General features: G+C 41.4%; 1 protein-coding gene across 1 annotated transcript in view; it reads right to left on the bottom strand.

The window, feature by feature from the left end:
* The window catches only part of MDN1 (midasin AAA ATPase 1), a 157813-nt gene that overhangs the window by 11284 nt on the left and 125802 nt on the right, over positions 1–20727 (bottom strand). The window contains exons 77-92 of the mRNA XM_028108025.2: positions 19948–20053; positions 19274–19389; positions 17700–18185; positions 17222–17448; positions 16479–16634; positions 16155–16324; positions 15176–15337; positions 13090–13227; positions 10485–10626; positions 8637–8815; positions 7920–8069; positions 7264–7408; positions 4063–4385; positions 3614–3781; positions 1987–2088; positions 804–1005 (exon numbers count right to left, since the gene is read on the bottom strand). Of these exons, the coding sequence (XP_027963826.2) occupies positions 804–1005; positions 1987–2088; positions 3614–3781; positions 4063–4385; positions 7264–7408; positions 7920–8069; positions 8637–8815; positions 10485–10626; positions 13090–13227; positions 15176–15337; positions 16155–16324; positions 16479–16634; positions 17222–17448; positions 17700–18185; positions 19274–19389; positions 19948–20053 (2972 nt within the window). The remainder of the gene's footprint in view (positions 1–803; positions 1006–1986; positions 2089–3613; positions 3782–4062; positions 4386–7263; positions 7409–7919; positions 8070–8636; positions 8816–10484; positions 10627–13089; positions 13228–15175; positions 15338–16154; positions 16325–16478; positions 16635–17221; positions 17449–17699; positions 18186–19273; positions 19390–19947; positions 20054–20727) is intronic.

Below are 20727 nucleotides of genomic sequence, written 5' to 3'. Positions count from 1 at the left end.
CACTCCCCCCGCTTGTGTTCCCTCTCTCGCTGTGTCTGTCAAGTAAATAAATAAAATATTTAAAAAAAAAAAGAATATAACACAGGACACAGAAAAACCAACGTTGAGGATGAGCTCTGTGATCTTGGACAAGTTCTTAAACTTGTTTGGTCTCAGTATGCTCATCTATAAAATGGAAATATTGTAGCTCCTAAGATTATTGGAGAAATTTCATGATCATTCAGCAACGACTCAGAATAGTGTTTGGTACAAAGCAAGAGCTCGATTCATGGTAGCAATTATTACTACTGTTTTATTTTTCTAAAAAGTGAAGATACAAAAGAAATGATGCTCATAGATAAATATTGTCAACACTAGTTTACATGTTAGGAATAAAACATTAAAAAGTCACCAAGAAGATTATTTTTTTCTCTTTTCACTTATGGGAAAAACAAGCGTTTCTAGTTCACAGCTCTAGCCGTTGCAGAGAGTGACCTCACAGTGACTATGAAGGAATGTCCAGTACTCAGAAACCCTGAGATTAGCACTAGGTTTGGATGTGGCAAACTGTTATCAAGGATATGTAAAAGACTTACACCAGACTCCGAAACCCTGAACACTTGCACTTACCACAGATACCTTTTTATACCAAAACCAAACTGCATTCCTGCATAATTCTTATTAAAGAGAAAACAGTTAAAAAAAAAAAAAAGCCATTACCCATCCCTAAGATGAATTTGCTTATCTGCTGGGCACACAGTCATACGGCTTAAATTCTCACAGAGAGCTCAGTGACCAAAGGAGAAGCCTTCCCTGAACCCTACCGTATGTCTGTGCATCGTAAGGGTCACTGCCTTCTTTAATGTGCTCAAACGCATCTGCATCCTCCACCTGGGCCTCAGGTTGGGCTGGCCCCTGCTCAGTGTGGCTCTCCATATCCACAGTCCTCAGCCGCTTATGCACATGCTCATTGTAATCACCCATGGAGCGTTCATTGTCGGCCTGTCCAGGTTTCCTCTTGAAACTCTGTGGGGATAGGTGGAAATTCATTAGAGCTATGTCTGTAATGGCAAAACGACTAATGTCCATCCACAGGGGGCAGGTTAACTAAATGAGGCACAACTACAGAAAAATGGAATTTAATGCAGCTGTTAAGAATAGGCAGATCTCTATACACAAATATAGAACGATCCATATGATATACTTTATATCTGGATTAAAGGCAAGGAAGAAACAGACATCCATAAGTTACATATGCGAAAATATGTGTAAAACAAGACAAAACTGGTAGCACCAATCTTCTCTTGCGTGGCTTGAAGACAGGAATAAGATGGAAGCTTTTTAGGGGATTGCTTTTTATATATGAACTTCATTTCATGTTCATGAATTATACCCCGTTCAAAAAAACCCCTAAGTTTTAGGGACACCTGGGGGCCTCAGTCAGTTGAACATCCGACTCTTGATTTTGGCTCAGGTCATGATCTCGTGGATCATGAGATAGAACCCTGTGTCAGGCTCTGTGCTGGGCACACAGTCCACTTGGAATTCTCTCTCTCTCTGCCCCTCGCCCCACTCACACTTGTGCTCTCAAATAAATAAAATCTTTTTTAAAAACCTAATTTTTAAAACACAAAAGAGTAAGGACAGTGGAAGAAAGACTGGCTAGTACTGGGCAACAGCAGCCAACACCTGGCTCTTAGGCTGCATAACAGGAATAGGGAGGGAGGGAGGGTGTGTGTGTGTGTGTCTCTCTACAGACCCCCCACAGTGTGTGTGTGTCTCTCTACAGACCCCCCAGTGTGTGTGTGTGTGTGTGTGTGTGTGTGTGTGTGTGTGTGTGTGTGTGTCTACAGACCCCCACAGGGAAGAAGCCCAGGGTCCTGATTTCCTTGCCATGGTTGCCATCATGTTTGGTGAGACGGGGGCATTGCTGTTTTTAAACCACTGTACTCAGGGCATCTTTTCCATGCAGCCTGCACCTAAGTTCAGCTGAAGAGGGCTAGAGACCTGTGTGTTTTTCCTGGTCTGTTTCTGGGAAGCCAACCGGGCGATGAAGTTGGATTCATGGCCTTCTGCCTGGTTTGCATCCGCAGCTCCACTCCCGTGTTCCTATGAAATTCAAGCCACAAGAGAATGAGGATGGAAGATGCTGTACAAGCACCTGGTTACTGTGCCATATTGCACGAAGCTTCTCTATTATTCTCTCTGAGTCACACAATACCTGCCTCCCTGCTCTGGAAACTCACCCATGACTAAGGCCTGGACTGTGGGCAAAAGCAAGAGCATCTAGATATAGATGTTACCATCTCGAGTGACTTTGCTGTGTAAGGCTGATTAGTTCCTTGTTTCCAGGACTGTAATGACTTACTCTGAATGCAGGACAGACCTCAACCAGAAACCATGCTTTGCCATCAACCACCTATGTACCCCTGAGACTGTCATTTCACTTTACTGTGGCTTACTTAACTCAAATATAAAATGGAGAAAGTAATAACAATAATCAGCTGTCTTAGAGTACTATTATGAGGACCTGAAGTAATGAAAATGCTTAGCACCTACCTAATGGGTGCTCAATAAATGTGGTGGGGGGTGTACAAGAAGTATAAGCAGGTGTTATTACTGGTGAGAAAACTGGGCTCAAAGAGGCTTAAGGAGCTGTTCAGAGTTACCACTGTAAGTAGCAGGTCCTCTGACTTTCAACGCTCTTTCCACAGCATGCCAGTGGCCTGAACTGTGGTCATAAACAGAACACATCACTCTGGCTCAAGGAACAAAGTGCTTTGCTTTTTAAATTAAAACCTTTGGAGGGGCGCCTGAGTAGCTCAGTCATTTAAGCATCAACTCTTCATTTTGGCTCAGGTCATGATTTCAGGGTTGTGAGATTGTGCCCTGGGTTGGGTTCTGTGCTGAGAGCTGGAGCCTGCTTAAGATTCTCTCTCTCCCTCAGCCCCTCCCGTATGTTCATGCGCTCATTCTCTCTCCCTCTCTTAAAAACAAACAAACAAACAAACAAAACAAAAAAACCCCTTTGAAGCCTAGTGGACAGCAAGGAAAAGGGAACTACTATTAGAAACACAGTACTGGCGGGCGCCTGGGTGGCTCAGTTGGTTAAGCGACTGCCTTCGGCTCAGGTCATGATCCTGGAGTCCCGGGATCGAGTCCCACATCAGGCTTCCTGCTCAGCAGCGAGTCTGCTTCTCCCTCTGACCCTCTTCCCTCTCGTGCTTGCTATCTCTCATTCTCTCTCTCTCTCTCAAATAAATAAAATCTTTAAAAAAAAAAAAAAGAAACACAGTACTGGCTCTAAAGTCTAAATTCAACCTATCTTTACTTGGGAGCTTTCTAAAAAATAACATGAACCTGATTCTCCCATGAAGTACTACCAGTCTAACAGCTCTTTCTCTTTAAGCAGAATACTTAAGTCCGGTGTGTAGCCAATATTCTAGGATCTGTTCTGAGATGCACATAAAAGTAGGTACCCGATCACTTTCTCAAAGGATGGAAGATGATCTCTTTCAATGTCAACAGAACAACATCACACATACACCAACTACTGCTAAACAGACGGGTGATTTCACCCAGGGAAAAGAAACCCTCCTAGAGGCAGCTGGCAGAGGCAATGAGGGCCTATCACCTCCTTTCCCTGCTCCTTCTCAGGCGCGGCTCCAGCCAGCTCCACAGCCTGTGTGCTCTGCACGCTCTCCAACCCGGTCTGCCCACAGGAGTCGTGCTCCTTCCTCTCCGTGGCCTCTGGCACCTGCTCCCCTGTGTCAGAGTTCTCCCCATCTTCTTCTTCTTGCTTCTGCAGGGTAAGCAGACACCACATTGACATGCTCTGGGGGAAGAATATGAGGCAGCGGAGTGGACGGGGGTGAGGGGTGAGGGGTGGGTCCTGCAACAAGCAGGTGCCCTACTCCTCAGCGTGCAGGGAGGGTTATCAGGCAGAAAGGGTCTTAAACAGAAACTTAATGCTGCTCAGCAGCGCCACCTGGTGATAGAGAAGTATCCTAAAAGATTCTGCTAGGAATAAAGTAACCTCTCCTATTACTTTTAACTTGAGACAAGCCGGACACTCCACAGCACCTGGGGCTGGAGACCTTGGTCAACAGGAACACCATTCTCTGCACTGTCCTCACTGGCTTCCTTGTCCTTGTCCTCCAGAGACTGCCGCTCATCCTCGGAGTTTTCTTCAGGATGTTCAGCAGTATCTTTGCCTTGGTCATCAGCTCCTGTGTCCATCTCTTCCTCCCCCTCGCCCTTCTCCTCTTCACTGGGGCCTTCCTCAGGCTCATGTTGACCCTGACCTTCACTGTGGTCAGCCTCGATCTCTTCCTTTATTTCCTCAACTTCAGGATCTGCTTCTTCAGTATCCATTGGCTTTTCTTTAATTTCCAAAGGATTTTCTTCTAGATAGATACAACAAAAAGTAGAAACACAGAATTCAACATGATTTAACATGGGATCATTTTACACAAACTTTGTTATTAGTCTCGAACCAGGAATTGGCAAACTATGGCCCCCAGGGCCAAATCTAGCTGATGTGCCTCTGTAAATAAAGTTTTACTGGAATATAGACACATCTATTTGCTTACCTTTGTGTTTAGCCCACCCATTCTGTATTGCCTATGGCTGCTTTCATATTACTACAAAAACAGAATGGAGTTTTTGCAACCCTTGTTGCAGTTTATGGCCTATAAATTATGGTATATTATCTGACCCTTTACAGAAAAAGTTTGCTTACCCCTGCTCTAAATTGTATGTATCTGTTACATACAATTGTCTGGATGGTGCATTTCACTAAAAAAATTCTAAGTAATCTGCTAAAAAAAATCCTAAAAGCCAACACAACAATAGGAAACCAAAGATAGGAAAGGATATTATCCTTGGGAATAATTGACAGACATCCTTCTTTATCATACACAGAAAATACAACATACATTCAATGGAAACAATCCTATTTGGAAAAGTTTTATTTATTAAAAGAACATTCCTAGGGGCGCCTGAGTGGCTCAATCAGTTAAGCGTCTGCCTATGGCTCAGGTCATGATCCCGGAGTCCCAGGATCGAGCCCCACGATTGAGCCTCACATTGGGCTCCCTGCTCAGTGGGGAGTCTGCTTCTCCCTCTCCCTCTAACCCTCCCCCCTCTCGTGTTCTCTCACTCTCTTAAATAAAAAAAAATTTTTTTTTAAGATTTTATTTATTTATTTGACAGAGAGAGACACAGTGAGAGTGAGCACAAGCAGGGGGAGTGGGAGAGGGAGAAGCAGGCTTCCTGCAGAGCAGGCAGCCCGATGCGGGGCTCGATCCCAGGACCCTGGGATCATGACCTGAGCCAAAGGCAGACACTTAACAACCGAGCCAGCCAGGCACCCCATCTCTTAAATAAGAATCTTAAAAAAAAAATAAAACAAAAGAACATCCCCATACTTTGGACACGTCAGAAATCACGGTTAATTTGTTAACAATTCTTTAAAGTATTGCTTCTTAGCTTATATACACAATAGTTTAAAGTGAGCTTGAGTTTTTCTAGAGTAAATAGCTATTACACCCTCAATGGATTTTATTTTTTATTTTTATTTTTTTTAAAGATTTTATTTATTTATTTGACAGAGAGAGACACAGCGAGAGAGGGAACACAAGCAGGGGGAGTGTGAGAGGGAGAAGCAGGCTTCCCGTGGGGCAGGGAGCCCGATGCGGGGCTCGATCCCAGGACCCTGGGATCATGACCTGAGCCGAAGGCAGACGCTTAATGGCTGAGCCACCCAGGTGCCCCTGCCCTCAATGGATTTTAATTTTCAATTTTATCCTTGCTTACTTGTTGGAATTTAAGGTTGACATCAGATTCCAAAATTATATGGTAGTGAAATGGCCTCAGAAGCAGCAACTTATACAATGCTAAATAAGTCAGCTAGAATTTTTTTTTCTAAGTAGGCTCCATACCTTGCATGGAGTCCAACAAGGGGCTTAAACTCACAACCCTAAGATCAAGACCTGAGCTGAGATCAAGAGTTGGACGCTTAACTGACTGAGCCACTCAGGCACCCCAAAATTCAGCTAGAATTTAATATAAGAAGTCTGGCCTTCATAGACGTTGGGAGATTTTCTTTTAGCTTTCTTAATAAAGCTATAGGAAAATGAAAACTAAAAAAAAAGTAAGTTATAGATTCAGAGAGTGAAGACTTGTTCTTAGCATGAGGAAAGCCTCTATCAAATCTTCAACCAAATGATTCTGGTTAAATAGCAAGTTCACAAATTTAAATTACTAAATTAAATTTAAAGCATGAAAACAGAGCCATATACTTACCTCCTAGATTTAACAGATATAAATATTTTGTCATATTTATATGAAACTTCAGTCACTTGTTTTTAAGAAATAAGTGGTTCTGGGTACAACTATATGGATTCTGGATGCCTCTGCCCTTCCTACTTCCTCAGAGGTCACCATAACCTGAAGTTGCTGTGTTTTATTCCTATGTTTTCCTACATTTGATGTACCCATTAATAACATATAATATTAAACTTTTATGTAAATGGTACCTCTTTCATAACTTGCTAATTTTGTCCAATATGGTGTTTAAAAAAGTTTAATAGCTTATCTATGTAACCGATTCATTATGAAGCAGAGTGAGGCTAGCTCTTATCTTTCTGTGTGATTACCCACCATGACTGGGGACCTTCTATTATAGAGGCATTTTCTCTACAATGCTTCCAATACCAGACAGCTCTCCCTAGGGAAGTCACTCAAACTGAACAGTGGGTGACAGATAGATTACTGTCAAGTGCCCTGTGATTTCTCTTCATTATTCAATTTCATTCCCCATAACAATGACTTCACATTTCAAACTAAACACACAACATAAGCATAGCAATCAATAACTGAAACAATCATTTCTCTAAGACAGCTGAAAGTAGGTTCCACAAGAGGCCTACATATTCCCAGACTGCAGTGTTTACCTCAACCCATGACATGGGACATCAAGATGGTGGTGGGGAAATGAAGCTCTGTGGGATGAAGCACCACCCAGGTACCATACTACTAAAACACAGGACAGGAGAGGACATTAATGACAAAAACCTGCTGGTTTACTTTAATTCTACTCAGCTTACACTTTAAGTCTAACTCAGGTGAGAAACACTACAGAGAAAGCAAACAATTTTCTCAAACTGGAATTGAGCTGACCAGACATGATTTATGACCTGGCCATGACATGGCATGAAGAAATTGATTACTGCTCATTTTCAGTGAATTCCAACTGGTCTCTTTAGGTTTTGAAAGACACACCTCCTTCTTCATGGTCTGTGTCCTCACTACCGTTCTTGTCTTCACTGTCGAGGTTCAAGTCGTCTGGAAGGTCCAAGGCCTCAGGTTCTGGCAGCTTCTCCTGATTGCCATGGTAAGGGTCTACCTCATTCTCATCATATTCCCTCTTTGGACAATGGAGAGAACAGGAAAAAATAAAACTTTTTAAAAAAGTAGCATCTGCATATAATTAGCTCTAAGCAGTAATGCTAAAAGAATACAAAGTCTCTTCTCTAAAGTTTCCCCCACACTTTAGAATTTTACTAATGCTTCCAGAATTTTCATGCTGGAATTTCAAACTTCACTTTCTGTGCAGGTTCTCCACTGATAAGAGGTACTGTGTTACTTAATTTCAAAAAGGAAACTAAAGTTTATGAGGAGATATATGGAAAAGAATAACAGAATTGAGCTTCCAAACTCCAGCATGAGCCCAAACAGCATGAAGACCGCCTCATCAGTAACCAAGTATTAGATATTTTATGTCCTGTTAAGAGACTTTGTAACATGTTCTTTTATGAGGCAATGGGAAAACAACTGATGAATAGGAAAAAAAAAATGTCTTGAGACTCCCCAGGAGTTGTGTGGTGTAACAGCCCTGGCCTGGAATCAGGGGTGGATGGGCTTCAAATCCTCATCACCTCATCTATTTGTTCATTAATTTTGTCCTGGCCTGGCCCATCATCAGCAACTTCTGCTTCTTCCTTTTCTTCCTTCTTATCTTGGCTTTTATCTCTGTTTGACTTCCCAGCATCCAAGTTGTCATCTTTGGCAACAAGTCCACAATCTTCCTAAATGTCAAAGGAAGAAAAAAAACACAAAATCATTACGCTCAATCTAAGAAACTATTTTCATATAGATTGATTCTACCTAAAGTACCTCTTAGGCATGTAGAATTTCTGCCTGTTGGGCCAATGCCATGGAAATATCCAGCTGACAGGGTGTCCTTCATGACCTGGAAAGAGCAGTCTGGCTTGGCCCAGACAGCCGCAGTAATAGCAGGTGTGTGAACAGTGGAATGGGTCACACTATGCTGCTGGGGAGTCCCACCCAGCCCCAAACTTCTCCTAAGCAGAGAGATGGAGAAGTTCAGTGGTCAACAGCAGTATCAAAGCATTTGCACTGAGTCTTCTTAACTTCCCTCCTCCATAACACATGGGACGGCCCAGATAAGACCATTCTTCTGGTTCTGAATACAATCAAGTAAGATAGATTAAAGAGGAAAAAAAAAAGAGGGATGAAAGAAAGAAGAAAAACAAAGAAAAGGAAGAGCAGTAAATGACAGGGAGTGGTAGCTGGTGGGAAGAATGTCTCCTCTCAACCTGGGGACTACAGGATGGGGGGAGTCTTTTAATTACCTCATCCATTCCTGGTCCTGTTTCTTCAGTTTTACTGTCTTCTTCCTCTTCATCTTCCTCCTCATCGTCGTCATCACCCCAAAGCCTCTCATCTAGTTTGTCAGCTTCCTCACCATTCAGATCGCCCATCTGTTTATCCAGGTCTCCGCCCTCACTATCTGATTTCCCATCATCCTCTTCTGAAAGGGAAGGCACTGAGCTTAGTCAGGCAAATCCCCAAACTGACTGGTCCATGTGTGCAGAAGAGGCATGGACCCACTACCTGGCAAGTGCCCCACCTGAGATTTACTGCTTGTGTTTAAGGAACACTGTACAGGCAGATGCCTTTAGATCTGCTGAAGTAGTCCTACTGTGTTTTACAAACGATTTGAAGGAAAAAAGAAGTCTGTAATGTGGGATATTAACAAACAGAAGGGTGGTGAAATAGCTGTCAAGGTGTCTACTTCTGATGCTGGGGGGAATATTCATTATGAGACTCAGCAACTTCCCTGGGTTTTGGTTTCTTATCTGTGAAATGAAAGACTTACACCATATGATTTCCAAGGTTTCTCCCCATCTTCAACACACTATACACTTCTATTTTATCCAACATCTAACATCATGTGTCTAACTCAATCAGAATTTTCTTGCCATTGTTTTTGCTCAAGGTCTACTGTGCCAAAGGTTATATTCTTGTGCTGCTTAGGCAAGTGTGCACTCTTCTACTCTACAGTCAACTTTCATTTCTGCAAGATCTTCACTTACAATAAGACATGATATCTCAAATTAAGCTCTGGACAGAAATTTAGGGCAATAACCGAATTATGGAACAAACATAAGACAGGTGATGATGTGCCATAAGAAATCACATTCTCAAACAATTTGTAATGAGAGGGGAATGTTCATGTTAAATGAAAAAAGCAGACTATAGTGGCGCATGGGTGGCTCAGTCGGTTAAGTGTCCAACTCTTGATTTTGGCTGAGGTCATGATTTCAGGCTTGTGAGATCAAGCCCTACATCAGGTTCTGCGCTGGGCATGCAGCTTGCCTAAGATTCTCTCTCTCCCTCTCTCTCTGCCCCTTACCCCCACTTTCTAAAAAAAGAATAAAGAAAAAAAGCAAACTATGAAACTATGGTGTGTGTGTGTGTGTACACACATATGCAATATATGGAAAAAATAAACTAAAATTTATTAAGTGGTTTGGGTGGTAAGCCTAAGGGCTATTTCACTCCTGCACTCTTGTTCCAAATCATCTGTAACAAATGTCTACTGTTTTTATAAGGTTTTTTTTTTTTTTAAGAAACTACCCTGACCAATTTACTTTTTTTTTTAAAAATTTTATTTATTTATTTGAGAGAAAGAGAATGAGAGATAGAGAACACGAGAGGGAAGAGGGTCAGAGGGAGAAGCGATGCGGGACTCGATCCCGGAACTCCAGGATCATGACCTGAGCCGAAGGCAGTCGCTCAACCAACTGAGCCACCCAGGTGCCCTGACCAATTTACTTTTGAGCTGAGAGCCAAGCTCTTTTAGTTATCTCTCCTTGCTCTTTCAGGCTTCCCCGAAGGGTATTCCGTCACTGCATCTAGCACATGAGGCAGCCAAAGTACCAGTCAACATCTCAGTTTACTCAGAAGAATCTCCAAAACTGACTACAGACTTCTGCTTCAGTGGAGAGAGTGATGAAACAGGTATATATACTGATGTTGTCATTTGCAGTTGTGCAGAGTGATAAACTTGTTCCAAAAGATTATAATAGGCTCCTTATTGGGAACATGTAATTTCCCAGATAAAAAATATATATACATATATATTTTAGATAAAATATTTTTTAAAAACAAGAATGAAGTGATAGATAATTGCAAACCTTGATCTTCAAGTTCCCCATCATGCATTTTCCCATCAAAGTCTTCGGACATCTCAATGGCATTATCCTCGCCCTTAATGTCTGGTTTTGAGTCTGGATCCTCTTTATCCTTTTCTTGACCTTTATGAAATGTATCTTCTGCCTGTATCAAAAAGTAGCATAGAAAAAATAAACATTGTAACTTTGCTAATGTTTATTCAACTCTAAATAGAATATAAATATTTAAATGCCAACATTAATGGTAAAAGTTAACTCTGGGGAGAGAAAAAGGAGAACCAACAGGAACAACCACACACAGTAATTTCTGGTTTGCTTTAATATGTCTGTAATTTCCAGTTTTACTGCATTGGGATTAGAGAATATAGAATTTTGTTGATGGTTTCTTCATGTGAATTGTTAAAAAAAAAAAAATCCAGACATTGAAAAGAATATGCATTCTTTCAAAAAAAGAATATGAATTCTTAAGAATAAGAAGGATACAAAAATTCAATCTTACTGTGTTGTCCACGGTTTTAATATTTTTATCATTTTGGTCTCTCATATATAGTAACTGAATGTAATTTTGTTCACTTTTCCTTAAACTACATATTCCTATATACTCTAGGTGATATCTGGGGCAGAAGATTCATGATTGTTCTCTTATTAAGGTTGGATTTTAAAAGTGCTTTTTAAAAATACAAGCATAATAAAATCCCATCAAAATAATTCTAAGCAAAACAGAAAGTAAGTTTTCCACAGCACCACCATCCTCCAAAACTCCCAAAGAAATTAGTATTGGTGACATTCTGGTCCATCTTTTTATCCATGAATACACCTAGGCGATCTGTATCAGTACCTGTCTCCCAATATCTTTTTATTTTTTTTTTTAAGATTTTATTTATTTATTTGACAGAGAGAGAGAGAGACACAGCGAGAGCAGGAACACAAGCAGGAGGAGTAGGAGAGGGAGAAGCAGGCTCCCCGCTGAGCAGGGAGCCCGATGCGGGGCTCGATCCCAGGACCCTGGGATCATGACCTGAGCTGAAGGCAGACGCTTAACGACTAAGCCACCCAGGTGCCCCTCCCAATATCTTTTTAAACAAAAAAGGATCATTGCTTTACAAACTGTTTTTGCAATTTGCTTTTCTTCTCTTTTTTAAGATTTTTTTTTTTTTTAAGTAATCTCTACACCCAATGTGGGGATCAAACTCATGACCCTGAGATCAAGAGTTGTATGCTCTATTGACTGAGTCAGTCAATCACCCCTACTTTTCTTTTTTAAAATTAAAAAATGGGGGTGCCTGGGTGGATCAGATGGTTAGGCGTCTGCTTTCAGCTCAGGTCATGATCCCGGGGTCCTTGGATTGAATCCCAGATTAGACTCCTGGCTCAGCGGGGAGCCTGCTTCTCCCTCTCTCTCTGCCTCTCCCCATGCTCATGCTCTATCTCTGTGTCTCAAATGAATAAATAAAAAAATCTTTAAAAAGAAATTAATAAAATTTAAAAATATCCCATAGATATATTTCCATGTTGATACATATAAATCTATCTCATTCTAACTTATAGCACTGTTCTGCACAGATGGTATCATATTTTAAACAATTTCCTCCTGATAAATATTTGGATCCTTTCACAATTTTCACCGTTGCAAATAATGCTATAGGGAATATCCTTGTACAAAAAAACACTCCTTCATATGCTTATCTTTGACCCTTATTAGCATTTCTATCAGAAAACATGGAATTCCTAGGTCAACGAATACACACAATTAAAATTTATGAGATACTGCCAAATTTTCCATGAGAAAAGTACTGTTGATGAAGTTAAATTTGAAAGATACAGAAAAGCCAAATTTAAAATGTATGTGTATTAAACAGAGCTCTACCACATCAACACTAGCATAACTCTTTTGTTGGTTTTTCTTTCCAGTTTTCCCTTCAAAGGATGAGAAGTTTGAATTGGTTTGCTCCTTTATTTTTAATGGCTATAACCATACCTTAAATAAAAATTTATGGTCTGCTTTAGACTTAGAATATAGGTGCTAAAAAGAAATTCCATTATCTCTTAATAGTATGGAAAAAAAAAATCACTCCCAAATGAGATAGGAATTTAAAAGAGCAACACAACAATTTTAGCCTAGAGCATCTATTTCAAAAAAACCTTCTTGATTTCAACCAAAAGAGGATATAGATTAAAATTTTTCAACAGGTCTTAAAGACATACAATAAAACCTCTTAACAGTAAACACTGGCATTATTATTTAATGCATTTGTTACTTAAAATAGTCAAATTTTGTTATCCTTAAATGAGCCACTACCAAAATTACTCTAGAAAAATCATCAGCAAAGATCTCCCTCATTTAAAATAAAAATTTTCAATAATTTCCCTCTCAAATTATAGACATAACTAATGACTGAGCTGCAACGTTCCTTTCTGTGGTCTTTTAGCTTTTTATTTACACCCACTCCCTAAAGCTTTAGTATTCTTAGGGCTCCACGGATCAGTTTGAAAACCATTAACCTAGTAGTAAAAAACATTTGCATGTAAAACTTAATATTGAAAAGAAAGGGAAAAAGGAGTGAGTTTCTGTAAACTGTGTGCATGTTTCGGGCATATGAAATCATACCTGTTCTTCATTTTCTATCTGGTCACTCACATCTTTCATGCCCTCGCCTTCCCCAATTCCACCTCCCTCATAGTCATGGAACTCAGTTGCTCCCTCTCCTGCTGAATCTTCCATGAATTCTTTGGGCAGGCAAAATCCCTTAAAAATAAAAGAGTGAACAATTAGGTACAAAAGCAACAAAAGACAGAAAAAAAACTGTTTTAGCTTTTCTCTAGCTCAGTATTTTCAATCTGATGGAAATACATCCAGTAGACCTTTGACATTCTTCTTTGCTGATAACAGTTACTATGCAGTTTCAAAGTTTGACATCATATTTAACATGTAAGGTTTTGACTTCGTAGAGGCCCTCTGGTGTGTAGTAATTTCATTTGGCAAGACAAAAATCAGAATGAATTATGCTAGGACAGTATTTAGGAGCAAGTCACAGAGTAAGGGTAGAACCTCTCGATGTCTAAATCCCAAAGGGATTTCGTCCTTCTTTATTTACTTCTCAAATTAGTAAGCCTGAGAAGAAAGAGTGGAGGGAGAGAAGACTTGTAACCCTGGAGGTAGAGCAACTTGAAGCAGATGCCACAGCGGGAGATTTCATTTTTACTTCAAAAACTGAAGAAAATTTGGTGTAATGTGCAAGTAAAATGTTAATTTTAATATAAAAAACAATGACTCCCCCTCAACTCTTGAGGTAAAACTGTCACTCTTGGTGTACATGCCACATCCGGCATTTTCTGCCAAGGCACCTGGCACAGCATGGGGTCAAGAGTCAAGAACAAGATCAGACAAAGAAACACATGTGAAGGGTTGAGATAAAAGTGTTTTGTGTTGGAAAATAGTTTGAAAAGGAAAATCAACTACTAGGATGTGGGACAAAAATGAACAGAAAAACAAGTAGAAGAAAATAGTGGTTCTCAATCAGAAATTTTATCAGACAAGCTATCAAGTTATTTGTCAATCTGAGGATGAAAAAGTGCTAAAAAATCAGCTGCCAACTAAATAGGAATTAAGACCCCCAAACCAGTCACTGATTGTGACTTAGTTACATAGAAGCAGCTTTCCGTGGATTAGGTGTTGTAATTACAACCTAGATCTATTACCTTCGCACTGAGTGTAACCTACTTTCAATTTCCCTCAGGACTACTCAGAAAGGATATGAATACAACTTGAACAGACATGTATTCTTAGAATGTTGATTGCAAAATATGTTTTGGTTAACCTACGTAATTTTCCCATTGAGCTACATTGTTTTAAAATAGGTTTTGGTATAGGCAGAATACAGCCATACAGGAGGAGGGGACATTACTACAGTAGCTACATCTAGAACAGCCAAAGGGCTCCTAACACTTTGCTTTTATCAGAACCCCTACACCCCACCTCAAAGCACAGGCCAAAGTCATTCTAGAGCCTGTCAGACAAGAGCAAGAGCACAACTGGACAAACACAGCTAATCCAAATCTAAGGGCACCCTCACCATACACTGTCCTGCCACTGTCTTTTGCACACAGTGGCAGGACTTCAAGGAGTGATGGGATGTGACACTGGCTCAGTGCCCATCGGATAGAGGGAGCAAATTGGACTAATTCATTTATTTATTACTCAACAAATAAAACATTTATCCTCTAGTCAGAAGTAAGAACTCTTGACTATTTACAAGAAGGCTAGACGCCATCTTCAGTTTGTAAATTCCTATCTTCCTCAAGTGACTCTCCCCTGTATTATACTTAGATCTGGAGAAAACCTTAGAATACTAAGGAAATCAAAACAAAACAAAGTATATATCTAATTAAAAGTAGTTCTCACAAAAATGCTAAGGAGTGTAGACAGATCTCATTTTATAAATGAGGAGACTGAGGCTCAGGACAGCCTTTGGAGTCTAGGGAATCCATCAGTGGGGGACCTGCAGGTTCCAAAACCTTAGTGGAAACAGGTATAGCAAAAGGGTGCTGGACAAAGCCCTGAAAAATCCACAGGGAGAGCAAATCACCTCCTGCTATTTGTGAAGGTCCCAAAAAAGCCTCAGAAACCATGCACTAATGGGTCTGGAGTATTTGGTACTGGCTGCCCAAGCGTGCTTCCCATGAACAGTCCTTACCTCCTGGGCGAGCTCTGTGAAGACCTGGGCAAGCACAGAGAGCAGCTTTGCGGTGCTACGGTGAGTCGCCAAAGACATGGTCAGGAAGAAGAGGACGAGGTCTGAGTACCTGGAGAGCATGGGCAACAGACGCACCAACAAGCAGCAGGACTGGCTGAAGAACTGCAGGGGAAAGATCACAAGGCCTGCTCATACTACTGAGTTTTCTCTGGGGTAATACAAGATGTTCTGCAACTGGATAGCAACAATCGTTGCACAACACTGTGAATATACTAAATGCCACTAATGGTAAGTTTTATGTATATTTTCTCTTACACACACACACACACACACACACACACACACACACCCCTCTGCTCTCTGACATTTCTTCCCTGTTCACACAAACCCTCACAAAAAGTACACTTTTAAATTCTTTCATTTAAGTTTCATTTAGTTAACAAGGTTTTTTATTTTTGTTTTTAAAAAAAATAAGATGTTTATAAACAAATTCTATTCAGAATCAAAGTTGGCACTGGAAGCAATGCTACAGACTTACAACGTCCTACAAAATAAGTTGCTTCTCTGGACTATTACGGACCCAGCAACTGCCCCCTCTGCTGGCTTGTTGTGAAGGGAATGGTATTTGCAGGGTGAGGCCACTGAGCCTGAGTTGACAGCAGCAATACCCACATTAACATCAAATACCCAGGACTATGTGGTTGGGTATGAAAGAATCCCAAGATAATAGATACTCTGGATTGCTGGCATTTTTTGCATCTGTGCATCTTACAACTGTAACCCTTAGCTAGCAAGCCCTAAGCTTTTCAGTTTATCAGTGATGTTTACATGCATAAAGAAATCAAATTCTTAGTGATTTTTGCCACAAAGGCCTGCTCCGGGACCATTCACATGGAGCAAAGTGAAAAACCTACTCTGCCTTTGGTTGGCCCACTCTAGATACTAGATAGAAAGAAGCTTATAAAGAACCATTGGTTACCGTGTGCTTAGCTGCTATGCCATCTTCAGCATACGACTTCAGTCTCTCCAACAGCTCAGAGACAGCAGAAATTATTTTCTGCACATGGAGAGCGCTCACGTCGGCCCAGAGGTCATCCTCTAAGAGTTTTGTTAGATGTCCCAATTGCAGTCTCTCAAAGCCTGCTGCCTCTTTCATTCACAGAAAAGGAAGATATGATGAATAACAAAATAAACCCTTTCGTCTCCATTCAACCAGTCATCATTCCTGATATCGGTCCTTAAATATTTAGCCACAAAAATAAAATCAAGAATAAAAACAGTTTTTGCCTGATGTCAGACATACCATCCTCCTCCCGTGGTCTTGTTTGGTCAGTGGTCTCCTCTGTCTTTTTACTGTTTCCCTCTGCTAAGTTCTGGATGGCACAAAGGATGGCCCGGATGGCAGTTTCCACTTGCTCTGAAAAATCTTCCACAAACCCTTCCTCCAACATTTGGTTTCCTAGTAAGTAACATGGTGGGAAACAAACAAAAACTCCAATCATATGCTTCAGTGCCTCTGGAAATCATTAACAATCCTCGTTTGTTATTTCTACAAACAGCCACCTGTCAAGCACCTACTGTGGGTGAGCCACCATGTCAAACTGCTGAACACAAAGATGAATGAGACATTTTCCTCGTCTAGGTAAACCTACAGGAGTTTATCACCTTTTATTGAAAGTTTTGCTGGAAGAATGCCAAAAATATGAATATAGTTAAGATGGTGCGTATAAACACCAACTCAGTCCAAATATCAGCCCTCAGCTTTCAGTCTAAGAGAGAACGGTCACTAACAGCGAGTGAGCCTGTGCTGCCTCCCTACACATGTGCTACAAAGTGACATGATCAATTCAGAGGCAAAGTACTCAAAGAAATGAGGCATCAAGAGTTAGGAGCTGTGGGTTCCAACCACACCTGCCTACCTTAGAACCCTGGACAAATATATGTCTGGAACAAAACACAGGGTGTCTTTAGGATAGTCTAGACTTAAATCTACAGGACATCACTCCTACACTGGGCTTTGACTCCCTTGTCGATGACAGTCCTTACCTCCTTGGCTGCCTAAAGCAAGCAGATGTGTCTTCCAGGTAGTAAAGTCATCTGTGGCTTTATTGATTTCTCCTCTTAAATATTCCAGGCTCTCAACTAATGCCATTTGTCGGTCTGTTTGCTCAACCTCAATCCCTGGAGTAAGGAATAAGGACTCCAGGCCTTGCAAATGAACTGACATCTGGGACAGGCAACTCAGCCCAGAAGAGCAAACTTCAAAATCCTTCCTGCAACAACAGAAATGCCACAATGTTGAGAGGAAGGGGCTATACCCTCCCTCCAACCACTAAAATGTAACCAGGGGAAAATTCACTGTATCTTAAGACTTACAGCTAGACATATGCCACAAAGCACTATGAAGGTCCACGGAAAAACAGAGAACTGAAGCAAAAATCCTTTTCATCACTTCAACCCATTACTAAACTCTGAGCAAGCCCCCGAACACACAGAAGGACAGTACAGACATAAACACACTCACCAAGAATGAAAGAGAGTCTCACAAGACTGCTGCCTGATTTTGTCAACATCAGCTTTCACTGTTTTAATGGTTTTCAGCATCTCTGTTAATCTTGCAGTTGACTGTTGCCAAAGCTGGTCCTGTTTCCGCATCCGGCAACCAGAGGGCAGCTGATTTCGAGGTACTGGAGATGGGTAACTCAGTTCTGATGAGATGAGGTCCTGTACTGCTCCGGAAAGCAGTCCCTTGGTGAGCTCTGGTCCCTCTGGGTAGAGGGCAGAAGGCTGACCTTGTGCCTGGGCCTCACCTTGGTCGGGAGTTGGCCCTGCACTAGGGCAGCACTGGAGGAACCAGGAGAGCTGCTCAAGCAGGATCTGGCTCTGCATGGCCAGATGCTGCAGCCTTTCTGTCCACTGCTGCACACCATCCTGAGGGGGGAAGGCCACGGGGTAGACCAGTGGGCCAGTCAGCCTGCCATGAATCTCCTGCACACAGCCAAGGAGGTTCCTGTGCCGAGAAATCCATGGGGGAAACACATGGCACCTTAAACTGCATCACCGTGGTTTTTAAACAGTAACTTCATTTATTTCTGAAGGGGCTTTTTCACATAATCAAAGAGCGGATCACCCAGATAAGTCTGTTGAAATGCCTTTTAAAATACTTAAACACATCTGGGGTGCCTGGGTGGCTCAGTTGTTAAGCGTCTGCCTTCGGCTCAGGTCATGATCCCAGGGTCCTGGGATCGAGCCCCTCACTGGGCTCCCTGCTCATCAGGAAGCCTGCTTCTCCCTCTCCCACTCCCCCTGCTTGTGTTCCCTCTCTCGCTGTGTCTCTATCAAATAAATAAATAAAATATTAAAAAAAATAAATAAAAGAAAATAAAATACTTAAACACATCCTTCTAAAGACTGAAAGAAGTGTCTTCAATCTTTCACAAGTGTCAAAACTCACTGCTTATCACCTACCCCCTTATAGCTTTTTCATACCCAACATGGTCACACCACTGCAGTGATTTCAACCATTATAAAAAAAAGAACATCTTTAATTGTAGTATACTTTGTTAGATAAATCCTTATGAGTAGAGCAGAAAACAGCTGTAGCCAAAGTGATTACAGTCTTTCGGTCAACAATCCATTCAACAAATGGACGACAGCTTTCCTAACTGCCCTCATCTTTTAAGTATTTATTTCCACTGAGAAGCATCCAGGTATGACACTCAGCAAATTGCAACTCTGTGATCCGAAAAGCCTAATGAATATCTCAAATATGATCTGTGCCCAGAGACGGATGCCCCAATACCATAAATACAATCCTGTCATGCACAAATCCCCCCCCATCTACATCCAGGTGTACTTCAGCCATGGCAACTTTTTCTAATTCGGACTCATCCCCCTGGACTCATCCCCCAGGGCCCATTCTCCCAAGAGGTGTTGCCAGAACCACAGGGCAGAAGTCTATCACCAAAAGCAAGGGGCAGAGCCAAGAGGAATTCCATCTGCATCTTTGGGCCTCAAATTTCATTTCACAATTGAAAGCTGACTCACACAATTCTTCCTAATTCATGCCGCAAACCCAACTAACTAGTTAGCGGATACCTGAGGAGTATCCACTGCTCAGTCAGTATGGTCAGGGAGCGCCGCTGTCGGATAAGCATCTTCATCAAATGTGCCGAGAAGCCTTTGCACCGCTCAACGTTGTTCATGCCCATCTCCTGGCAGGGGAAGAAGGAAGCATGCCAAGGGTGTTGCTTGCAAACACTACCACCTATGCCGGTGTCACTAGAAAGCCCGTTCATCCAATACTCTCTGGGGAAAGTGCCCCTTGCTTAGATAAACTATGGGTATATACTGCAGTCTAAAAGCAACACATTCATCTTTTTGAGCAGTGCTTCTCAAATTATGATTCCACAGATCACTGATGTTCCATGAATAGGGACTAGATTTAACATCAAAATTAGTGGTCTTTTCCCAATTCACAAAGGGAAAAAGACCTGAAGACGGCATTCTCTACTTGAGGCTTTTCTTACATAACTTTTCTTATGCATTTGGTCTTGTTGGCAAAGGTAAGTAAGAGAATTTATGATAAAATGCTCTCTGATTAAACACAAAACTACATTGATTTATATTGTAAGTTTAATGATATTCTGCAAAAAGCTCAGTCACTTTCAGTAATGGGCTCCGATCACTTGACAAGACCTGAGAATGGTGCCCTGGAGGAACAAAACAGGAGCTTTCCCTGGGCCCCTGCAATCGGAGGTTCTATCACCCACCTTGGCAGGTGCTGCTAAGGCTGCACTAAGCCTGGCATGCCGTGCGAGAGAACGAAAGAAATATTTCTGGCATCCATCCCATGATGATGAGATTTCTGTAAGCAGCCTGGAAAAGAACTCAACATGATTAACTCAGTTAAAACCACTATTTCCTACCCCAGATCCTGAAGACGTAGAGATTGGTATTATTTAGTCACAACCAAAAGTCAAAAGAGTATGAATAGATTTATTTCTGTGAGGTCTCATTCAGTCAGGTACTCATCAGTCCTTTATGCAAAAGATGTATTATATACTTAGCATTTCAAGTACAGTGGGGAAGTAAATTATGACAACAATATAGTTTCCTTAGTGAAAACTTTATAACTATCTTAGGAGTGGAAGCTAAGGGTCATAAATCCCGATGCCTACAGGGGCCAGGCAGATAATATAAATGATTAAGGACGGCCAAGCACAAAATGATACAGGCCAATGACAGCTGACCTCAATGTGGAAGAAGCAAAACGGATTGTTGAAGACCACAGTGATCTAGAGAGCATGTGTCCTGTCAAAAGGAGGGCGCTACAGTTTAACTTTTAACTGCATGGGAAAGTAAACCCACTTGGCCAGATCTTCCTGAAAAACTGAAATCCAGAATATTTAGGTAAAATTTCTACTTTTGGGGTATCTGCCTGGCTCAGAAGAGCATGCAACTCTTGATCTCAAGGTTGTGAGTCTAAGCCCCACATTGGATATAGAGATTACTTAAATAAATAGAACCTAAAAAAAATTCCTACTTTTTAC

The sequence above is a fragment of the Eumetopias jubatus genome, unplaced genomic scaffold (genome assembly GCF_037043125.1).
Source record: "Eumetopias jubatus isolate StellerSeaLion01/CBP00866 unplaced genomic scaffold, mEumJub1_p1.0 scaffold_6, whole genome shotgun sequence".
NCBI lineage: Eukaryota > Metazoa > Chordata > Mammalia > Carnivora > Otariidae > Eumetopias > Eumetopias jubatus.
Note: the sequence above shows the minus strand (reverse complement) of the source record. Positions and strands in the feature narration are given on the sequence as shown.